This window comes from Cetorhinus maximus, chromosome 3 (assembly GCF_964194155.1).
Source record: "Cetorhinus maximus chromosome 3, sCetMax3.hap1.1, whole genome shotgun sequence".
Lineage (NCBI taxonomy): Eukaryota > Metazoa > Chordata > Chondrichthyes > Lamniformes > Cetorhinidae > Cetorhinus > Cetorhinus maximus.
This window is the reverse complement of record NC_135881.1, coordinates 133,890,682-133,913,627: the sequence shown is the minus strand read 5'-3', so window position 1 is coordinate 133,913,627 and position 22,946 is coordinate 133,890,682. Positions and strand designations below refer to the sequence as shown.

The 22,946-nt window shown below is 40.9% G+C and overlaps 2 protein-coding genes across 3 annotated transcripts in view; one reads left to right on the top strand and one right to left on the bottom strand.

The window, feature by feature from the left end:
• The window catches only part of tax1bp1b (Tax1 (human T-cell leukemia virus type I) binding protein 1b), a 711,119-nt gene that overhangs the window by 187,417 nt on the left and 500,756 nt on the right, over positions 1–22,946 (bottom strand). The window lies entirely within an intron of this gene.
• hibadhb (3-hydroxyisobutyrate dehydrogenase b) overlaps positions 6,746–22,946 on the top strand; it is a 145,971-nt gene continuing 129,770 nt past the window's right edge. Inside the window, exons 1-2 of one of the 2 annotated variants that reach the window (XM_078539015.1) lie at positions 6,746–6,878; positions 16,837–16,997. In XM_078539015.1, the coding sequence (XP_078395141.1) occupies positions 6,809–6,878; positions 16,837–16,997 (231 nt within the window). In that variant the 5' untranslated portion in view covers positions 6,746–6,808. The remainder of the gene's footprint in view (positions 6,879–16,836; positions 16,998–22,946) is intronic. The other variant, XM_078539016.1, reaches the window with a different exon arrangement.

Here is a 22,946-nt window from a genome sequence, read left to right as displayed (position 1 = left end):
ACTCGCTGAGGTTGACATCGATTTTAAGTGTGCCCTAGAAATCTCCCTCGCCACGGAAAGTGCTGTGAAAGACCAGCAGGCTTTGCAACACATACAACGTGGAGCTGTTCTTCATGTGGGGTGGGAACCTATCATTGGGCGTGGCACAAAACCAGACCCACAGCATCGAAGCGAGATGCAATGTCTGCTTTTAGAAACATGGAAAGGCCTGGTAAAAACACCTCACAGTGATTCTAAGATTAAGTTGGTATAGATGTGGTGGTGACCACTGACCGGACACCTGTAAATTTAAGGAGGCAGCATGCCATTACTGCCATAAGAAAGGTCATGTAGTAAGGCAATGCAGGGCAAAATGAAACAGCCCGTAGAACAGCAAACCAACATGATTGAATTAAAAAATACATCAGAACCTGAAGCTGCCGACACCGACATCTATCCCCTGTACAACGTAACCACTGTGAAAACTGAACCTATCACTGTCACAACCCAAGTTAACGAGAAGCCACTAATAATGGAGGTGGATACAGGTACCTCAACTACAGCGGTGGGAGAGCACACTTTAAAATACCTTAATGAAGGTAGACTGCCAATAAACCTGGAATGGACAACGGCTGAATTAAAGGCATACATGGGCGAATCTATTCAGATAAAGGGCATCGCCACAGTACCAGTGTCTTATAGGCAACAGACAGCCCAGCTGCCTGTGATAATAGCGAAAGGAGAAGGACCCAGTCTTGTCGGCCGAGACTGGTTACAGAGGATCAAGCTTGACTGGTCTGAGATATTTCACCTGGAAACAGGAGGAGTTCCTGGACTGCTAAGGAAATATGACATGGTATTTCAGGATGAATTAAGGAAGTTAAAAGGCATGCAGGCCAAGATATATATGGATCCTCAGGTGACAACATGTTTCTTTAAGGCCAGACCTGTACCTTATGCGTTGAAGGAGAAGGTGGATGCAGAATTCTGTCATTTAGAAAAACTGGGCATCATCCACTGTCCAATTCTCAGAATGGGCATCACCCATAGTTCCAGTGGTTAAGCCTGACCAAACCATACGCATTTGTGGGGACTATAAATTGACCATAAATAAGGCAGCAAAACTAGACAAGTACCCAAGGATAGATGACTTATATGCAAAGCTGGCAAGAGGCAAGTCCTATACAAAATTGGATATGAGCCATGTCTATCAACAATTAGAACTGGATAGTACATCGAGAGAATACGTGACTATTAACACACACAATGGTCATTAACAGTACACTTGCCTACCCTTTGGTGTATCGTCTATATGCGCTATTGTCCAGCGAACAATGGAGAGTTCCCGAGTGGTAGTGTACCTAAATGATGTTTTGATCATAGGGTAAACCGAGACTGAACACTTGGCCAACCTGGAGGAGGTGCTAAGAAGGTTCATGGAGGCTGGCGTACTGTTAAAGAAGGAAAAATGCACATTTCAAGTGCCAGAAGTTACTTACCTGGGTCACAGGGTGGACGCCATGTGTTTGCATCTGGTAGAACAGAAATTTCAGGCATTAAAAGATGCACCCCCACCATCCAATGTAACTGAACTCAAGTCCTTCCTGGGTATGATCAACTACTTTGGCCGCTTCTTGCCTAACTTATCAATTGTGTCAGCACCATTACACTTGTTGTTAAAAAAGAATCACCATTGGTCATGGAATTCACAACAGGAAGAAGCCTTTGTGAAGGTTAAAGAACTGTCGCATCCATTGTGTTAATTGGTACACTATGACCCACTGATAGAGTTGGTATTAACATGTGACGCCTCTCCTTATGGTGTAGGAGCTGTGTTATCACATGGAATGGAAAATGGCCATGTCTCAAGAACTCTCTCCACAGCTGAGAAGGGTTATTGCCAGCTAGAAAAGGAAGGTTTATCAGTGGTATTTGGAATGAAGAAATTCCCTCAGTACCTACATGGACAACATTTCACCATTGTGTTGGACCATAAACCATTGATGGGTTTATTCAGCGAGGGTAAGGCCATTCTGCCATTAGCATCAGCAAGAATACAATGTTGTGTTCTAATATTATCTGCGTATGAGTATACTTTTATGTACCATTGTGGCTTGCACATTGCAAATGCGGATGCACTCAGTCGTCTCCCTTTGCCAGATAGCACTGTACATGCTCCTGTTCCACAAGAAGTTGCGCTATTACTGAATTTCTTGGATTCTTCACCTGTGTGTGCGAAGCAAATTAGAAATCGGATGAACAGAGATCCAATATTGTTGAAAGTCAGAGACTTTGTTTTGCAAGGATGGTCAAATTCACATGTATCTGAAGATTTGAGACCATTCCACGTCAGGGACACATTAAGCTGTCAAGATGGAATTTTGTTGTGTGGATCAAGAGTTGTTGTCCCATCGCAAGGTAGAGAACCATTCTTGACAGAGCTTCACAGTGCGCATCCAGGCATATCAAAGATGAAAATGCTTGTGTGAAGCTATGTCTGGTGGCCAGTCATTGACAGTGACATTGAAAACATGGTCAAACTCTGTCTCCACTGTCGGCAACAACAGAAGTTGCCTGTTTCAGCTGCCCTGCATCCGTGGGAGTGGCCTGGTCGACCCTGGGTTAGACTACATATCGATTATGTAGGACCATTCTTAGGTACCATGTTTTTATTGATTGTAGATGCACATTCTAAATGGATTGGTGTATACAAAGTCAAATTGCCAACATCAAGCACAACTATCGAGTAGCTAATATTTTAGCATACATGGCCTACCTGAAATTGTCATTTTTGATAATGGTACAGCTTTTACCAGCACAGAGTTTCAGAAATTCATGAATCTGAATAGAATCAGACATATTAAAACAGCCTCTTACCATCCCTCATTGAGTGGTTTAGCTGAGAGAGCTGTACAAACTTTCAAATCTGGTATGAAAAGGTTATCAGAAGGTACTCTAGAAACCTAACTTTCCCACTTTCTTCTCAGTTATCATACAATGCCACATTCAGCCTTCTGAGTTATTGATGAAATGTCGCCTATGTACATGGTTAAGCCGGTTATTTCCAAATTTAGTGGGAAGGTAGAACAAAATCAGAATAATCAAAAATTGAACCATGATATAAACAGTAAAGCTCACACATTCAGTGTAGGTGACATGGTATTCATGTGAAATTTTGGAAGTGGACCTTGTTGGGTTCCTGGAACCATTGTCTCAGTGACTGGTCCATTATCTTTCCAAGTACATTTGGAAGGTAGAGTTGTTCATAAGCATGTAGATCATATTTGTGCTGAAGAGACATTCCAACAACCAAATATTCCACCTGTGCTTAACGCCGAACTGTCAATTCCTGGGGTGACAGACTGGCATAAAATAGACATGCCCAATGTCTCTGTAGAGTTGCCAAACCCAGAACTGCCACTTCCTAATGATGTGTCTCATGCTGAAGTTCCAGATCCTGTCGATCCTGTTGAGGAACCTCAAGTTATTGACCTACTCTGCTCTAGCCGTATAGGAGAGCACCTCAGAGACTTGATCTTTAATCACCAGAAGTTGCATCTATGTGTATGTTGTTGGATATTCAAATGTTTCCCCCCGTAAATAGAAATTGTAAAAAAAAACTAAAGGGGGTGAAAATGTAGTAACTGAATGTATAGCCTCTCCTGCTGTCTATCAGGGGTCATAGAATGTCTGGGAGGCTTCGACCATAAGCCCTAAGCATGGGCAATCTGGGGGGGTGGGCTTTCCTGACAAGAGTCCTGATCGAGCATATAGCACTTAAAAAGCTCTCTGCAATAAAGTTTATCTGTTTCTTGTTGAAATCTGTCCGTTCCATCGAGTCATTACAGATTGGTAGAGGCGTTGCCATGGACAATGCACCAGTTAACTGCCAAGCATTGTTTGAAATTTAAACCAGGCAGCTTGACTCTGATTGGTCATGGCATTGCCCTGAGGAAAGAACCAGCGAATGGCTATCACTTATTTTGTTTAGCTGAAACAGACGCAATGTGTATACATGTTCTTTCTGTCTGCAAAGAACTGGGCCCTGTGTATTAATATATGTAGCTTCCAGTCCACGCAAACGTGCCACACTGACAATCTTAAATTGGTTGTCAGCATGTTTTTTAGCACACTGAGGATTATTTTACTAAATTGAGATTAATTTTCCTAAATTGAGATGTGATTTAGCTAAAGTGGACTGGAAACAGCTACTTGAAGGTAAGTCAGTATCAGGTGGGTGGGAGGCATTCAAAGAAGAGATAGATCTAAATAATTCCATAAATCTCCAGCTGCATTCTCTGAATCCACATTTCCTATTTAACTATCATGCAGAAATGTTACAAGTAAGTTTGCATTTAGTTTTGATAACTATAACATTAATTGGATTAAAAATAACAAGAATCCAAATACCGACACCTGCAAGATTCTACTCAACATCTCTTTGCAAATTCTGCAAGTACTCCGTTTCCTATTTTTGGTTTTTAGCTTAACTCTTTTTTTTCCAAAATACGACTTTGTCAAATGTTTGTGACAGTCCAAATCTCTTGTAGTGTCACTATGTACTCTGTAACATCTTTAAATAACTTAGGGAAGTTTCCCCCTTTCTAAATCTATACCAGTCATTTTTTTATATTGCATCAATATTAATGGTTCGTTTGATTATCCCATGAAAGGAGTCGAAGAAAGACAATTGCATTTATAAAGTGTCAGAAATGTATTGAAATGTTCTACGCATAATCCAGAAAAACTCGGTGTAGCTTGGCAAGAACAAACACTTAGGAACCACCTGGTGTGTTCAGGTGTACTGTTGTAATCAGCTGTAATTATACAGCCCACCACTACAGCCTACCAATGATGTAAAGAATAATCTTGGAGTATCAGAAGCAGAGTTTTTTATCCTGTATCAGACAGGGAACATTTCTATATTATATTTTTATATTCAGATAAACTGGTTCAATATGAAAACTGGCTTCAGCTAGCTGCGACTGAAAAATAATTGATTTGTCTCTGTGATGAGGTAGTCAATACATGAGAAATCCAAAGATATCCAGTTTCAATCAGCAAGAGACAATCTTTATTGTTAGTGCCACTGCCTGATTAGATCAAAGTGTGTTTGGCGGCTGGGCCATCCTTCTTTGAAAACACTGATATGCACGGGTCAGCAGTCTGAGGACAACAGACAAAATTAATTATCTTAAATGGCTGTAGCATAAAGGGAGTTTTGTTTTAAGAGAAGTGTCAAAAGCAAATGCACCATTAGATTGTTAGGAGACTACTTGTGCATACCCTATTTGCTTAAGTATTAGAATATTTCCATTGCTTAACAATTGAGAAGAATTAATTCCAAGATCAAATGATGTTGGTTGAACATCAAAGTAAAGTCTGAAATCATTGACAGCCCTCTGTTCTCCGAGTGCCTATGGTCTCAATTACAAGAGGCAGCTAAAATGGGCTCTCTATGAGGTCAGTCTCCCACATGACATCTATCAGAAGTTCCGTTATAAGCCATTAAAAAGAAGTGCAAGCAGTTTGGACGGACTCATCGTGTTTTCAAACTGATTATGTATTGTGTAAATTACATAAGAGTGGTTAGAATGAACTCATTCAAGGAGCCATTAAGGAAAATGGTATAGATGCAATTAAAAGGAAACTAATCAAACATAAAGGAATAAATAAATAAATATAAAGGGAAATAAACTTGTATGGGATAGAGTGGGGGATGGGACTCACTGGATTGACCTGAAGAGAGCTGGAAGGACTAAGTGGGTTTATGGCCTTCTTCTATGCCATAAGTCGAAAGATATGTTGACAGGTTTAAATGAGGAAAGGTTGGAGGAGGCTTGTGTGGAGCATACATATGGTCATGGATTGTTGTGACAAATGGTCTGTTTCTGTGTCGTAAATACTATGTAAAGCATATCGTACCATCTGGCAGTCTTTTTCTGCCCCTGTCTAAATTCTTACATATTAATACGTGTTCATTTTAGTTTGTTAGTAATGGTTTGATGGTGTGGCATTTACTGCTTTTAAAATGAGACAGGATAAAGTGATAGGCAGCCTATGTGCATGGTCTCTGGTGCATTGTAAAGTAATTAATGATAGGTCCATATTACTAATAAGCACCTGTAAAGGGTGCAAGTTTCATTTCATAGCAGGCATCTCTGCTTATAGAAATTGCCTTTTTGCTGCTAGCAGTAGAAAAAATTGCCAAAATGAAAGCCCGAGTAATAGCATCTGGGGTTAATTTGGTTGTAAACAATATTAAGGAAGAATTGAAGATTTTACAGGACATGAATACTACTCTTGAGTAATGCATGCTTGAACTAATGGAAGCAAACAAAGTGGAATGAGACCTGCTGTGCAACACACTTGAAGACGCAGCAATGAAAGTTAAATATGCGAATGATTTACTACAACTATTGTGGCATTGAAGTTGTACAGCCAACGCACAACTTTTAAACTTAGGGTTTTATGATGCATTTTCACAACTGGGAATATGAAGCAACAACAACAAATAAAAATCTTTCTCTCCCGCATCTGCAAAATCCCATATCTGGTAAATAAATGCGAGCCAGTTTTTCCGTTACCAGGCTTTCTGCGGAACCAGAAAGCACAATCCTGTGACAGCAATCCCAATGTGCTGTGTTCTTCCCAGACATCATTCCAGAGGATGTCCCGGCACAAGTTGCTCCTGATTGGTGAGTCCTCGTCACTGGTCGCCGCTTGTGCATTGGCTCCGCTGCTGTCGCTCTGGATTCCACTTGTCCAGGGATAGGCTGCTTAGACTGGGAATTGCAGGAGGTAGAGGTCGGCGATACTAGAGTCAAGTATGGCGGCTATTATAAGGAGGTCAGCGTACTTCTCCCTCAAATATACTAACTATGTGCGCCACTGTAATGGTAAGGCTTCTTTATTTAATTTGTTGACAAACGAAATTTAACTGGCGGATTAGATATAAGCAACGCTGATACCGAAGGGCTGAAGGTTTTGCAGGGCATAACCATGAATGGTTAGTAGGCAAAGTGGAAGCCGATGTAACTTGATGACATTGCTGCTATTTTCTCCGTTGACACCTATAGAAATTCTCGAACAGACTTGTTTTCCTAATTTAGACTGAAGTAATAAAAATTGAGTTCTAGCGTTGGAAATTTCTGGTACATCTTGGATTACACTTGCAAATTGTGGATTGTTGCACACTAGTTGATATTATTGATTTTTTTTGGCATTGCTCATCCACCCTGAAAAGTAGTAATATTCCACTTTGTACAAAATAATATACAGGACTTAGAGTAACTTTAAATAAATTTGGCTTCTAAAATTTTAACATTTCCATGCAACTGTTGGTATCAGTGTTTGCTCTTGATGGAATTTGTAGCATCCTCTTTGCCAAAAACAGAAATCAGTTGTGAAATAAGTTTGGTGCTCTTATTAAATATGGAATTTTATTGGATTTGTTTGGACATTGAACTTGATAACAAATTTGAGAGTGAATTTGGAGTTTTCAAGCAAAAGACTGCAGAATTGGCACTTAGTGTTGCAAAATTACTAACAACCATATATTTAAGTTGCATTATTATTCTGATTTTCTTATGCCCACTTTATCTGAAGTTTAAAAACTGAACCTTTTGACTGAAGATACACCGTAGAGAGTAACGTTTTTAATGGTACTTTTTCCTACATTTTCTGCTCTGCAGCAAATCGATGCTAGCAGCACTTCATCTAAGCCAAGGACCAATCATCATATGTTCGTCTAAACAAATGATAACAAAAGCTTATGTGATCATAGAGGGCAGTCTTGTTTACCCCTGTAACAACACCTGCCTGCCCCCACCAACCTTTAATATTCTATGCAGGTTCTATATCCAATGTATTGAATTCAGTCTCATTTTCAAATTAATTCATGTAATTCATGGTCCTGTTTCTCTCCTATGTTTGCAACCAATTCCAGTTCTACCTCTTTCCCTACCCCCCCCACACCCTTTATTTAAGTTTTCTGTTCCTCCCCACCGTTTGTAAAAGTGCCTTTAGCTGTAGCATCCTGATATTTTAGAACCTGCTCCCGTACCTCCTGCCTCTCTTGATTTTTTTTTGAGGCTTCAACCACGATTTTGGTCAACACTCCCAGCATAACTAAACATCCATTTCTTTTCCTCTTTTCTCTGTGTAAAGCATTTTAGGGTGTTTTTCTATGTTAAGGTCATCATGTACACACATTCTTTTTAAATTCTGCGTTGACCTTGGTGATGCCCATGCGTGGCCTTTTTTTTCAGCCGTTTTTGGTGGAGAGTGATCAGGAACTCTTGGTGCCAGGGATTTGGGTGTAAAATTTGGTACTGCAAATTTTGCCCCAACTGAGGTCAACTGGTGATTGAACTAACATAAAATAAAAACAGAAAATGCTGGAAAAACTCAGCAGGTCTGACAGGATCTGTAGAGCGGGAAACAGAATTAAGAACTTCAGAGCTGAAGAAGGGCCATACGGACTCGAAACATTAACTCTGTTTCCCCCTCCACAGATGCTGTCAGACCTGCTGAGTTTTTTCAGCACTTGTTGTTTTTATTTCAAATTTCCGGCATCTGCAGTATTTTGCTTTTATCTTGGTGATGGAGCTAAGATTGGCACCTTAGCACAACCAATTGGGAAAACTTCTCAAAATCGATACAATTTATACCTTGTGCCCATACCACCATTTATTTTGTAAATGCTGGCCATTCACTATACGTTATTGCATTTATATAGAACTCTTGTGTGGAAAAATACTGTGGCAAGGCTATGAGTCACTGAGTCTTAGGTAAGGTGGAATTAATGTAGAGCGGAGGACAAGAAACCAAAGGAAAACAACGAAAAAATTGAGACTTCTAAACATGTACCAAGGTTTCAGTGATTGAAAATCTGAGCAGGGCAGAGGTGAGAAATGTCATGGAGTAAATGATATTGGCAACAAAAAAAATGTGGGATTTGGAATTCAGCTTTACATCAGGTTGGATGACAAGATTCTGAATGGTCTGCTTCAGACTGAGTGGGTTTTGCTGAGGAGGAGTTGAAGTTGGTGGCAAAGGAGCATGTGATTTTATTGTTTAGCCCAAAATTATTTGCTTTATTCTTTGCAGTCTTTAATGGCAAATATTTTGACTCATCAATGAATTGAAATCAGATAGGTTGCATTGATGTCACAGAGACAGTCAAAAGTAGTAGAGCAGCAATGATGAGTTTCATCAGTACATAAAATAAAGTTGGCTTTGTGATTGGAATTTAAATTGCCAAGGGGCACCAGGTAAACAAGGAATAGAAGGACCGCAAGGACCGATCTTGGTGGAGGTGCAGGGAGGGGATCTTTGGAGCGATGGGAAGAGAAGCCATCAACAATTTCAGATAAATAGAGGAACCATTGAAAAGTATTCACATGAATTTGGACAATAGAGGAAAGGTGATGGAGGAGTTGGCATGGTCAATAACACCAAACTCTGCAGAAAGATAAAGGAGGGCAAGCAAGATAATGCTCTCAAGTCATAATCATGGAACAAGTCATTTATAACTAATTAGGGTGATGTTGCTTCTGCAGTGGGGTAGAAGGTAGTCTGAAGGAATGAGGTGGTCATGGAACTGGATGAAGACAATATACTTGAGGACTTCAGTGAAGAAAGGGAGATTAGAGATGTGACAGCAGTTGCAGGAGATTGGTGGGTCGAGGGTACACTTCGAGGAGAAGGGGAGCACATCAGTTGGGTATATTTACATTCTGAGATTGATTTGTTATGACCCACTACACCGGTTAATCAGTAACATTTAAGGTATGCCAGAAATCTTATCTTGAGATTTGAGTTCTTCATAATTCAAAATTAGTTGCAGCATTATATCAACCTGCGTAACTGCAGTTACTACGCTTCAGAAAGTTCTTAATTGGCTGTAAAGTGCTTTGGGATGTCCTGAGATTGTGAAAGGTGCTGTATAAATGCAAGCTTTTTTTTGTGTATCAACGTATTAAGAATGGTGGATCAGCATGTACCAGACATCATTATTTGCTACATATGCAAAATTATCTTATTTTAATAAAGCCAGTCATTTATTATATTATACTTCTTATCTGGAGCTGAAATTGATGAGCATTTTTTTAGTTTGCAAAGATCTTAATCAAAAAAATTAAACTCAGTGACTTAAACTTGTTTAAGACAGATAAATGTAACCTAGCAGAATAATGCGGTGTACATTTAATACTATAAAACTGCAGTTATTAAAAAAACTGAATATCATATGACTCCCCTTGAGCAGCACTTAACAAGGTAAATGTACCAAATTGTTAAAGGTGCAAATGAAAGTATCTGGTATTTTAGTGCTGGGTGCTTGTGGCATCTGCCTGAAACTAGTGAAAGTATTTCAGCCTGTGAAGTTTCCTGACCAAATACATGATTAAATTGACAATCTCAGCCTCTGTTTACTTACAATAGATGCAAGAGAATCATAAGTACATGTAATTAAAACAAGAAATCTTAACTTTTTTTTAAGTTCATTCATGGGATGTGGGCTTCGCTGGCTGGGCCAGCATTTATTGCCCATCCCTAGTTGCCCTTGAGAAGGTGGTGGTGAGCTCCCTTCTTGAACCGCTGCAGTCCATGTGTTGTAGGTATACCCACAGTGCTGTTAGGAAGGGGGTTCCAGGATTTTGACTCAGCGACAGTGAAGGAACGGCGATATATTTCCAAGTCAGGGTGGTGAGTGACTTGGAGGGGAACTTCCAGGTAATGGTGTTCCCATCTATCTGCTGCGCTTGTCCTTCTAGATGGTAGTGGTCGTGGGTTTGGAAGGTGTTGCCTAAGGAGCCTTGGTGAATTCCTGCAGTGCATCTTGTAGATGGTACACACTGCTGCCACTGTGCATCGGTGGTGGAGGGAGTGAATGTTTGTGGGTGTGGTAAGTGGGCTGCTTTGTCCTGGATGGGTTCTTGAGTGTTGTGGGAGCTGCACTCATCCAGGCAAGTGGGGAGTCCTCCATCACACTCCTGACTTGTACCTTGTAGGCTTTGGGGAGTCAGGAGGTGAGTTACTCGTTGCAGGATCCCTAGCCTCTGACCTGCTCTTGCGGCCAAAGTATTTATCTGACTGGTCCAGTTCAGTTTCTGGTCAATGATAACCCCAAGAATGTTGATAGTGGGGGATTCAGTGATGGTAGTGCCATTGAATGTCAAGGGGAGATGGTTAGATTCTCTCTTGTTGGAGATGGTCATTGCCTGCCACATCTGTGTTGCGAATGTTACTTCCCAATTGTCAGCCCAAGCCTGGAAATTGTCCACGTCTTGCTGCATTTGGACATGGACTTCTTCAGCATCTGAGGAGTCGCGAATGGTGCTGAACATTGTGCAATCATCAGTGAACATCTCCATTCGTGACCTTATGATGGAAGGAAGGTCATTGGTGAAGCAGCTGTAAATGGTTGGGCCGAGGACACTACTCTGAGAAACTCTAGCAGTGATGTCCTGGAGCTGAGATGACTGACCTCCAACAACCACAACCATCTTCCTTTGTGCTAGATATGACTCCAACCAGCAGAGAGTTTTCCACCGATTCCCATTGATTCCAGTTTTGTTAGGGCTCCTTGATGGCACACTCTGTCAAATGAGGCCTTGATGTTAGGGATAGTTCACTCTTGCCTCGTCTCAGGAGTTGAGCTCTTTTGTCCATGTTTGAATCAAGGCTGTAATGAGGTCAGGAGCTGAGTGGCCCTGGCGGAACCCAAACTGAGCGTCAATGAGTAGTTTATTGTTAAGCAAGTGCTGCTTAATAGCACTGTTGGCGACCCCTTCCATTACTTTACTGATGATCGAGAGTAGACTGATGGGGCGGTAATTGGCTGGGTTTGATTTGTCCTGCTTTTTGTGTACAGGACATACCTGGGCAATTTTCCACATAGCTGGGTAGATGCCAGCATTGTAGCTGAAGTTGAACAGCTTGGCTAGGGGTGCAGAAATTTCTGGAGCACAAGTCTTCAGTACTATTGCCGGAATATTGTCAGGCCTCATAGCCTTTGCAGTATCCAGTGCCTTCAGCCGTTTCTTGATATCACGTGGAGTCAATTGAATTGGCTGAAGACTGGCATCTGTGATGCTGGGGACCTCCAGAGGAGGCCGAGTTGGATCATCCACTTGGCACCTCTGGCTGAAGATTGTAGCAAATGCTTCAGCCTTATCTTTTGCACTGATGTGCTGGGCTCTCCCATCATTGAAGATGGGGAAATTTGTGGAGCCTCCTCCTGCAGTGAATTGTTTAATTGTCCACCACCATTCACGAGTGGATGTGGTAGGACTGCGGAGCTTAGATTTGATCCGTTGGTTGTGGGATTGCTTAGCTCTGTTTATCACTTACTGCTTATGCTGTTTGGCACGCAAGTAGTCCTGTGTTATAGCTTCACCAGGTTGACATCTCATTCTTAGGTATGCCTGGTGCTGCTCCTGCCATGCCCTCCTGCTCTCTTCATTGAACCAGGGTTGATCCCCTGGCTTGATGGTAACGGTAGAGTGGGGGATATGCCGGGCCACAAGGTTACAGATTGTGTTCGAATACAATTCTGCTGCTGATGGCCCACAGCACCTCATGGATGCCCAGTCTTGAGTTGCTAGTTCTGTTTGAAATCTATCCCATTTAGCATGGTGGTAGTGCCACATAACACAATGGTGTGCACCCTCAATGTGAAGGCAGGACTTTGTCTCCACAACGACCGTGCAGTGGTCACTCCTTCTGATACTGTCATGGACAGATGCATCTGCAGCAGGCAGATTGGTGAGGATGAGGTCAAGTATGTTTTTCCCTCTTGAAGGTTCCCTCACCACCTGCCACAGACCCAGTCTAGCAACTATGTCCTTTAGGAGTCAGCCAGCTTGATCAGTACTGGTGCTACCGAGCCACTCTTGGTGATGGACATTGAAGTCCCCCCACCCAGAGTACATTTGGTGTCCTTGCCACCCTCAGTGCTTCCTCCAAGTGGTGTTCAACATGGAGGAGCACTGATCCATCAGCTGAGGGAGGGTGGTACATGGTAATCAGCAGGAGGTTTCAGTTTCCATGTTTGACCTGATGCCATGAGACATCATGGGGTCCGGAGTCGATGTTGAGGACTTCCAGGGCAACTCCCTGTCGACTGTATACCACTGTGCCGCCACCTCTGCTGGATCTGTCCTGCTGGTGGGACAGGACATACCCAGGGATGGTGATGGTGGTGTTTGGGACATTATCTATAAGGTATGATTTCATGAGGATGACTGTGTCAGGCTGTTGCTTGACCAGCCTGTGAGACAGCTCTCCCAATTTTGGTACTAGCCCCCAGTTGTTAGTAAGGAGGACTTTGCAGGGTCGACAGGGCTGAGATTTCTGTTGTCGTTTCTGGTGCCTAGGTCAATGCCGGGTGGTCCGTCTGCTTTCATTCCATTTTACTACTCCTACATGCTCCTGTATGTCCATCACATTTCACATGGTACATTTTGTTACTTTGCAATCTTTAAGAAAATAGAAAGCCAAGCTCTTCATCCTGTGATCTTCAGACTTGGAACCTGAAATCCGTAAGGAATTTACTGATCTATAATTAACCTCAGTATTTTACAAGCAGTTAGAATTCCCATGATTTCCACAGAGTACTTGAGCCTTCATGCTAGTGGTCTTCAAGGGACAAGTCAGAAGAACACCTGATGAAATGCTTGGCCTAACTTTTTAAATGTAACCATTATCCTGAACCTGATCCCAGGTTGTTCATCACGGAAACTTGTCTGTTAGGAAATAATCAAACCTTGATTTCAAAATGCAGAGCAATTATAAATTGCAGCCTTAAAACAAAACACACCTACACTTCAGCAGTAGCATTCTACATGATGCTTTTTGTGGTATAGACAGAAAATCCTCTGACTTTCTGTAAGTTGCATCACAGGAGGGCCACTAAAATCTTGGTTCGAACTGAGTAACTAGGTATTGCTGGCAGGTTTGTTCCAGCTGCAGATTTCTCTCAAACTGTGTACAGTCGTCTGGATTGTAAACCACATTGGTTTCAAAAAAACTTCTTCCTCTAACCCTGGGGTAAAATAAAACGTACACCTCAAATTAATGCTCACCAAGCTAATTGGAAAAGATCAAAAATGCAGGAGCACTTAATGACTATGAGCTTATAAACAATGTACAAACCTGGGTGATGAAGAATTTTGATTCAGGTTATAATACGGTTCAACTTCAGTTGTTGGAGCAAACCACTGATGCTGTTATATTGACCAGCTAATGGGGACTCTCTTCAATTGTGTTCGACCAAACTCAAATGACTGGCCAGTGTAACTAGCTTAAATGCCATTTAAACATACTTTTTTCCCTCAGTGTTTGCCTGCTATAGAGGGAGAGGAAAATGATGGGCTTAATTTGACACTTAACACTTTTTTTTTCTTGGTGAGATTTCCAATTTTAATAGGCAAATATTCAGGTTTCACATAATCTCGCAATTGTTACAGCACATATGGAATAAATATTTTTCCTTTTACCCTGTACATCTATGAGCTCGGTTTTTAAATTAAAATTTACATCCCAGTTAAAATTGGGAATTTAGATTCATATTGCTTTATTGATAAACAGTGAAAGAAAACTGCAGCTTCATATCATCAACAAAATAGTTTGAGTTGTCATTTCAGTTGGGTGTGTTGCTTTGGGTTGTCTTATCTCTGTTCTGAGTTAGAAGATTGTAAATTCAAATCCCACTCAGAACTGGAGCATGCAATCTCGGCTGACACTCCAGTCCACCGATGGTGTGTTGCAATGTCCAAGATGCTGTCTTTTGCATAAGACATTAAGGTATATTTACCTGTACCAGTGCTTCAAATAGATATTGAAAATCTCATGACAATAGTAGACAGTGTGCTAGCCTCCATTCCTCCCTCAATCAACACCATCAAAGCAGATTAACTGATAATGTATTTTGTTTCAATTGTGGAATATTTCTGGCTGGCTGTCACATAAGTCACTGCAAACTATTGTTTGTGAAGTGTTTTGGCATATCAGATGCATAATTCTTTATGCAGTGAGCTTTCAGTGGGTATAGTGACTGCTTCTGAACTGTGGAAATTTATAGCAGAACTGCAAAGAATATTTTCCCAGCTCAATTTAATAAATTGCTATTTAATTAGGTGAAGCACAGAAATGATACAAACCATTTTAAACATTGGGTTGAGGCACTAGCTGTTTTGGCATAGTTTAGGTAGTTTAGCTTGTGTGACTGCCACATATACTTTAAATCTTAACATTTATAACTGGGTTTGGGCAACAATCCTGTCTCTCTGTTCTGCTATTCCCATGTTAAATGGGATTGCCACAATACTGGTTGAACAACCTTTCTCCATCTTCGTTCATGTCAATCATCATTTTTGGATTTGGTCAGTGCTTTACTGCCAGATGCCCTCCTTACTGCTAACCCTCCCCATATATCCAGGCTGGAGACTGGCAGTGATTGGGCAACAATTATCTGTTCTATATATATAAAAAAAATGTTGAGTGCAAACATTCCAGCAGCATTGCACCTGTCAGTGTTGTCATATTATGTGGCTTAACATTAGGAGGGAGTCCTCCAACAGTTATGTGACTGGCTACTATTTTCTCCCTTCTGATCCTCCTGCTCTAGCCTATGTCCTGTTATCTCCAGACCTTCTAACCCTCCTTGACCTAAACACTGCAGTTGGCCTTAACTCTTTGGATGCCGTGAGAGATGAATTTGTGTAAAATATTAAGTTATTTGAACATATTTGTAAGTAATTGCCCTCCTCTATTTTAATACATTTTGTTTTGATGTATTCATTTTCAGTTCTCCAGTTCTTCAATATTTTTGCTTAAGATTTGTGTAAATCGATTTGTTTTAAATGATTCCTATTCATGTGTTGAGAGAAGAGGAACTAAAATGATTCATACTTTGGTCTTCAGAGGGTCACAGCTGAAATTAGTTTTATTGGAGAAAAAAATTGAGAAGCGCTGTGTTTATTTGGTCTTTTATAATGAAAAATGTGTAGGTAAACAGCCTATTTGGCTGCTAATCACTGACCATGGAAAAGAGTATGAAATTAGTGAGCCTTGAGTGAGTGTAAAACAGCACAGCCCAAATCTTTTTCTGTGAAGGCCACTTAAATGCATGCTATGGATCCTTGCAGTCTGTATATAGTTTCTAAATCAATATTCCTATTAACTTGTCTGTATCACAAGCTATAGATATTGACTGAAATTGTTGTAGCAATTTGAAGATTTATTTATCAATGAGGCAATAGCACTAAAAACTTCTTTTCCCAACTCTTGGGTCCACATAATTCAAACAGGACAAAGAAGGAAATAAGAAATATAATACAATTAAAAACTAGGTTGTTTGAATTTGTTTCTAGGATCAAATTGCTGGGGCCAGTGGACCACATTATTAGATTTAGACTGTGGATTAAAGTTTAGGAGATTATTTTTCTGAAAGTGAAGTTGATGGTATGGAATAGTTTCCTATGAAAAGCAATGAGTTATGCTGATTAACTCCTTTTTAAAGAACTGGGAAAATATTTGTAAGGACATGCATAGACGTGGCTGGGACTGAATGAGTCATTATAGAAATGAACAGGACAGAGTTGTAAGTGGAGTTGTTAAAATGAATGAATTAAAAATTGGCTAATTTAGCATAAAGAAGTTGACCTGCACCCCCCCCCACCAATCTGTATTTTACTACTATTTTAGATAATGGCTTCCATGCAAACCAAGACAACCACACATTGTTTTGCTCTCACTATATACTAACTTTTTTTTTGGTTAAGTTTGAATGTAATTTGCAAAATATGAATTGCATTGCTCTGCCGTCATTAAAAATGATTAATCTGATAGTGTCTTCCAGATCAATGGCCTCAAAAGCCCCAGTGGGATTTGTTGGGTTGGGCAACATGGGTAATCCAATGGCAAAGAACCTCATAAAGCATGGCTATCCCATTATTGCTGCAGATATCTTCCCAGAGTCGTGCAAAGAAATACAGGATTTAGGAGCACAGGTAATTAGATTAGTATTTAATTTTAATGAATCATGTTTATTGTGACAACCAGAAGCGAATCATGATTTATCTTGTTATTTTGCAAATCAGTCCTACTTCCTAATTTCACATTATGAATCAGTTGTTATTGTAGATAAAGTAAGCCTGGATGAGTTTTGTACAACGATAATTAAAGAACTGGTTAGCTAAATCACTGAGCTGCTTGCCCCTTCTGTTTAGGGAATCAGTGCAAATGAAGTCAGTACCTGAGGTTTAGATAGTGACTAACAGAAGACCAGTCTTAGAAAGGTTTATATCAAGAGCATATGCCATTAATTGTGGGTGAAGGTATTAGAAGAAATCCCAAAACTAGATTTGTTGTAGTGGGGGGAAGCTGGGTTAATACCTGACTGGAAGCTGCAATATTTGTTTAATTTCACATACTTATACAGACAATGGAACTTTGCTTGGGGCTTGTTTTGCATTTTGTTTTAACTGCATTCCAAGAGGTTAGTTTGCTTTTAATTCTTTCTATTCAAAGAAATAAGTAGAATTTGAGGAATAGTACTGTTTAAAAGGAAAAAGTTATTGTTCTGAAAATAAATTCTCTGCTTATCCTTCTCCAAAGAGCAATGACTCACTTGAAAACAGTTCTGCAAGTGCCAGAAGAGCTCCAGAAAGTTGACAAAATGACAGTCCTTTAAGTGTGAACCTGGATCGTGATAGCTGGAAGTCCCAGTCTGCCCCATCAGGTGGATGTAAAAGATCCTATGACACTATTTCAAAGAAGAGCAGGGAATTTATCCCCAGGTTCCTGGTCAATATTTATCCCTGAGCCAACGTTACAAATACAGAATGTTTGACCGTTTTTACCTTGCTTTTTGTGGGAACTTGCAGTGTGCAAATTAGCTGCCATGTTTCCTCCCTTACAACAGTGATTGCACTTCAAAAGTGCTTCATTGGTTGTAAAGCATTTGAGAGGCCCAGTGGTCATGAAAGGTGCAATACAAATGTAAATAATTCTTTTTACTCCAGTTGATCTGATCTTCATTATCTTAAACTATGATGAAATAACCCTTAATCATCTAGATTCCAGGGAAGACAACCCTAGTTTGTATAATCTCTCATTGTAATTTAACCTTTGGAGTCCAGTTATCATTCTGGTAAATCTATGTTCCACTCTCTCCAAGGCCAGTATATCCTTCCTACGATGTGGTGACTAGAACTGCTTACAGTACTCTGTGTGGTCTGACCAGGGCTTTGTATATTTGAAGCGCAATTTCTACCCTGATGCATCCTATTCCTGTAGAAATGAAGGCCATTCATTCCATTGGCCTTTTTAATTATTTTCTGTACTTGTTTGTGACATTTTAATGACCTGGACATCTAGGACTCTTAAGATCTAAGACACCATTTAGAAAATACTCTGTTTTATCCTTTTTAGATCCAAAGTGTATGAACTTGCATTTGCTTACATTGAAATCCATTTGCCACAGTTTTACCCATCACTTAATCTACCAATATCTCTTTGTAATTTTCTGCTTCCACCTACACTGTTCACAATGGGTTTGTGGGTTTTTATTCCATCGTTTAAGTCGTCAGTAAATCTGGTGAATAGTTGAACCCTAACACCGATCTTTGCGGCATACCACAAGTCACATCAGTACCTGCCCACAATCCCTGGTCTCTGGCTTTTGCTCAACCAGCTTCCTAACCAAGTCAATAATTTGCCTTGAATTTCATGAACTTCAATTTTAGCTATGAGTATCTTATGAGGGACTTTATCATTAGTCTTCTGGAAGTCTATTTAAATAACATCCATGGACATTCCCATGTTCACTACTTTAGTCACCTCTTCAAAAAATTCCTTCAGATTTGTCAGGTATGACATTTACTAATTCATGCTGGCTCTCACTGATCAGCTGGTGTTCAGTCACCCTATCCTTAATTATAGACTTACATTTTCCTGACAACAGATGTTAGGCTAATTGGTCTATATTTCCCTAGTTACCCTCTGTCACCTTTCATAAATAGAGTGACATGTGCAATTTTGCAACCTAAAGGAACGGTTTCTGAATCGAGAGAACTTTGGAATGGCCTCTCCCATTCCCTGATCCTTTCTCTCGCTGCCAATCCTCCAACTTGCGCCCTCTCCTGCTCCCTGTCTCTTGCTGATCCTTGCACTCACTGAACCTCCCACTCCCCGACCCTCCTGCTTGCTGCTTCCCTCTCCTGAACCCTCAGTGTGAGTGAGGGTTCTGGAGATGAGTGGTGAGAGGCAGGAGGAGCAACTTTTGACTTGTGGAATCAAGTCTTGCCATTCACAAACTCCCACCTATTGCGGTTCAGATGCACAACCTGCTTTAACATTTATTGGCTAGATATAAGTATTAATAAAAATAATTTAGATTAACTTATATCTAGCCTGTAAATATTCTGCTCAAGTTTTTCTTTTTCTACAAATTAACTTGCACTAAGCAGTGGACAAAAATTTTAAAGACTTACCATCTCAGGTTCCAGTATAAGTAATTCATAGTTTAAAAGGTGAATATAAAATCAGTACCTTCTGCCTGCCCTGTACTGAATTTCCACATGCACCATTCAGCATTCTGTTAATGATGATGCACTTAGTTCTGCGATCACTCTATGCTCCTCACTCTATTGCTGGTACAGCCTTGAATTGTCTGTAACTTCCTTCCCAGACATCACCATTTTGCTTTCGAGAAGGCTTTCAATCATTTGGTTACCTCTGTCAATTCTTCTGTAATAACTTGGCATGGGTACCTTTTTTATTCTTTTCTAAAACACCTTCGGGGAAGGTAACACAGTGGTAATGTTGCTGCATTAGTAATCCAGAGATTTAGTTTTGAAGACACATTCAAATCCCACCACGGCATCCGATGGAATTTAAATTGAATTAATTAATAAATGTGCAATAAAATGGTGGTCTCAGTAATGGTGACCATGGAACTACAGAATTGTCATGAAAACACATTTGGTTTGTTAATGTCTTTCAGGGAAGGAAATCTGCTGTCCTTACCTGGTGTGGCCTATATGTGACTCCATAGGAACATAGGAGCAGGAATAGGCCATTCAGCCCATCGAGCCTGCTCCGCCATTCAATATGATCATGGCTGTTTAACCACGTCATTGATATTTAGAAATCTGTGTATGTTTAAAGATGAGATTGACAATGTCTGAGATTCCACAGCCCTCTGGGGTAGAGAATTCCAATGATTCACAACCTCTGAGTAAAAATACTTTTCCTCATCTTGGTCCTAAATGGCTTCTCCCTTATTTTGAAATTATGTCCCCTGGTTCTAGACTCCCAACCCAGGGAAACATCTTACCTGCATCTACCCTGTCTATCCCTTTAAATATTTTGTAGGCTTCAATCAGATCACCACTCCTCCTTCGAAACTCTAGAGAATACAGGCCCTGTTTTGCCAATCTCTCTACCTATGACAGTCGTCCCATCCTGGGAACCTTTGGTGCACTCCCTCTATGGCAATAATATCCTTTCTGAGGTAAGGAGACCAAGACTGCGCACAGTATTCCAGGTGCAGCCTAATCAAGATTCTATAGAATTGAAGCAACACTTTGCTGCCCCTGTACTCAAATCCTCTTGTGATAAAGGCTAACATTCCATTAGCCTTCCTAATTGCCTGCTGCACCTGCATGTTAGCCTTCAGTGACTTATTGATGAGGACACCCAGGTCCTTTTGTATATCTACACTTTGTAATCTCTTACCATTTAGGAAATACTCTGCACATCTGGCCTTTCTACCAAAGTGGATAACCTCACATTTTTCCACATTGTATTCCATCTGCCATGTTCTTGCCCACTCACTAAGTCTGTCCAAATCCTCTTGAAGTAGCTTTGCATCTTCCTACAACACACTTTCCCACCTAGCTTTGTGTCATCCATGAACTTGGAGATATTACATTTGGTCCTCACATCCAAATCATTGATATATATTGTGAACAGCTTGGGCCTGAGTACTGATCCATGTGGTACTCCAGCAGTCATAGCCTGCCAATGTGCAAATGACCCATTTATTCCCACTCTGTTTTCTGCCTGTTAGCCAATCCTTACTCCAGAAGCACAGCAATGTGGTTTACTCTTACTGTACTCTGAAATAGCCGAGCAGGCCACTCAGTTGTTTTAAACTGCTGCAGAAAAGTTGAATAAGAATAAAACTAGGGGGAATCCCTGGAATCGACCAAGGCATACCCTGCCCAGTTGACCATGAAAAGTCCTCCTCACTAATATCTGGAGACTTGTGCCAAAATTGGAAGAGCTGTTCCAAAGACTAGTCAAGTAACAGCCTGACATTGTCTGTAAGATGTGTTTTGGTGCTTATGACTATGTCCCAGACTTCTCCATAACCATCCATAGGTGTGTCCTGTCCCATTGCTAGGATGGTAACATCAGAGATGGCAGGACACAGGTATACTGTTGGGAGGGAGTGGCCCTGGGAGTCTTCAACATTGACCTAGGATGCATGAAGTCTCATAGCATTAGGTCAAACATGAGCAAGGAAACTTCCTGCTGATTACCAATTACAGCCCTCCCTCAGCTGATGAATCAACACTCCTCCATGGAAGAAGGATTGAGGGTTGCAAGGGCACAGTATGTACTCTGGGTAGGAGATTTCAATGCCCATCACCAAGGGTGGCTTGGTAGTACCACGATTGACTGAGCTGGCTGAGTCCTGAAGGACATGCCAGACTGGGTCTGTGGCAGGTTCTGTGAGAACCGACAAGAGGGGGGAAAAAACTACTTGACTTTGTCCTTTCAGATTTACCTGTCGCAGATACATCTGTCCATTAAAGTATTGGCAGGGGAGACCACTGCACAGTCCTTGTGGCGATGAAGTCCACAAGGGTCCTGCAAGCCACACCAAGGATACCCTCTATCTTGTGTGGCTTTACCACAGGGTTAAATGGGAGAGATTCAGAACAGATCTAACAGCTGTAAAATGGGCATCCATCAGCAGCAGCAGAACTGTATACAACCATACCTAAAAATTAGATGCTAACCTGGTGAGGATAAAATGCAGGACGACGTATGCTAAACAATGGAAGCAGCATGTGATAGAGCAGAGTGATTCCCACAATCTTTGGATCAGCACAAAGCCCTGCATTCCTGTCACATCCAGTCATGAATAATGGTGGACAATTAAACAACTGACTGGCGAAGAATAGCCCACAAGCACCCCCAACCTCAACAACAGCAGAGCCCAGCACATCAGTACAAAAGACAAGCCTGATGCATTTGCAACCATCTTCAGCCAGCAATGCTGAGTGAATGATCCATCTCTGATTCCTTTTGAGGTCCCCACCATCACATGCCAGATTTCAGCCAATTCCATTCAATCTGCTTGATAAGAAATGGCTGAAGATATTGAATACAGCAAAGGCTGTGGGCTCTGACAATATCCAGGCAGTTGTACTGAGGGTGAAGTGTTCTCCAGAACGAGCTGTGAACTTAGCTAAGATGTTCCAGCCCAGTTGCATTATTGACATTGACCCAACAAAGTGGAAAATTGCACCGGTCTGTCTAGCCCTTTCAGAGAAAGTAGGACAAATCCAGTCTGGCCATTTACTGCCCCATGAATTTACTCTCAGCTGTTATGGATAGAGAGAGAGAGATGTGGGATAATTATCCACCCCCCCCTTTTATCCCTCGGCTGACTGCAACAAAATATATTTTTGAGAGGTGTTTTCATCCCTTGTGCACCGTCACTTTAAAGAACTGACATAAAATTGGCTTTCTTGTGGATTTAAATGAAAAGAGAGGATAGATGTTTATTTTTTACAACATCCGGAATATAAATTCAACAAACTCTCATTCCTTGTTCACACCAAAATCACACACATGTATACACAAGGAAAGATGACTTCTAAAAACGTAGCATGCACTTAGTTACCTTAAAGAATTTTTTAAAAAGGTTACTTATCATCAGT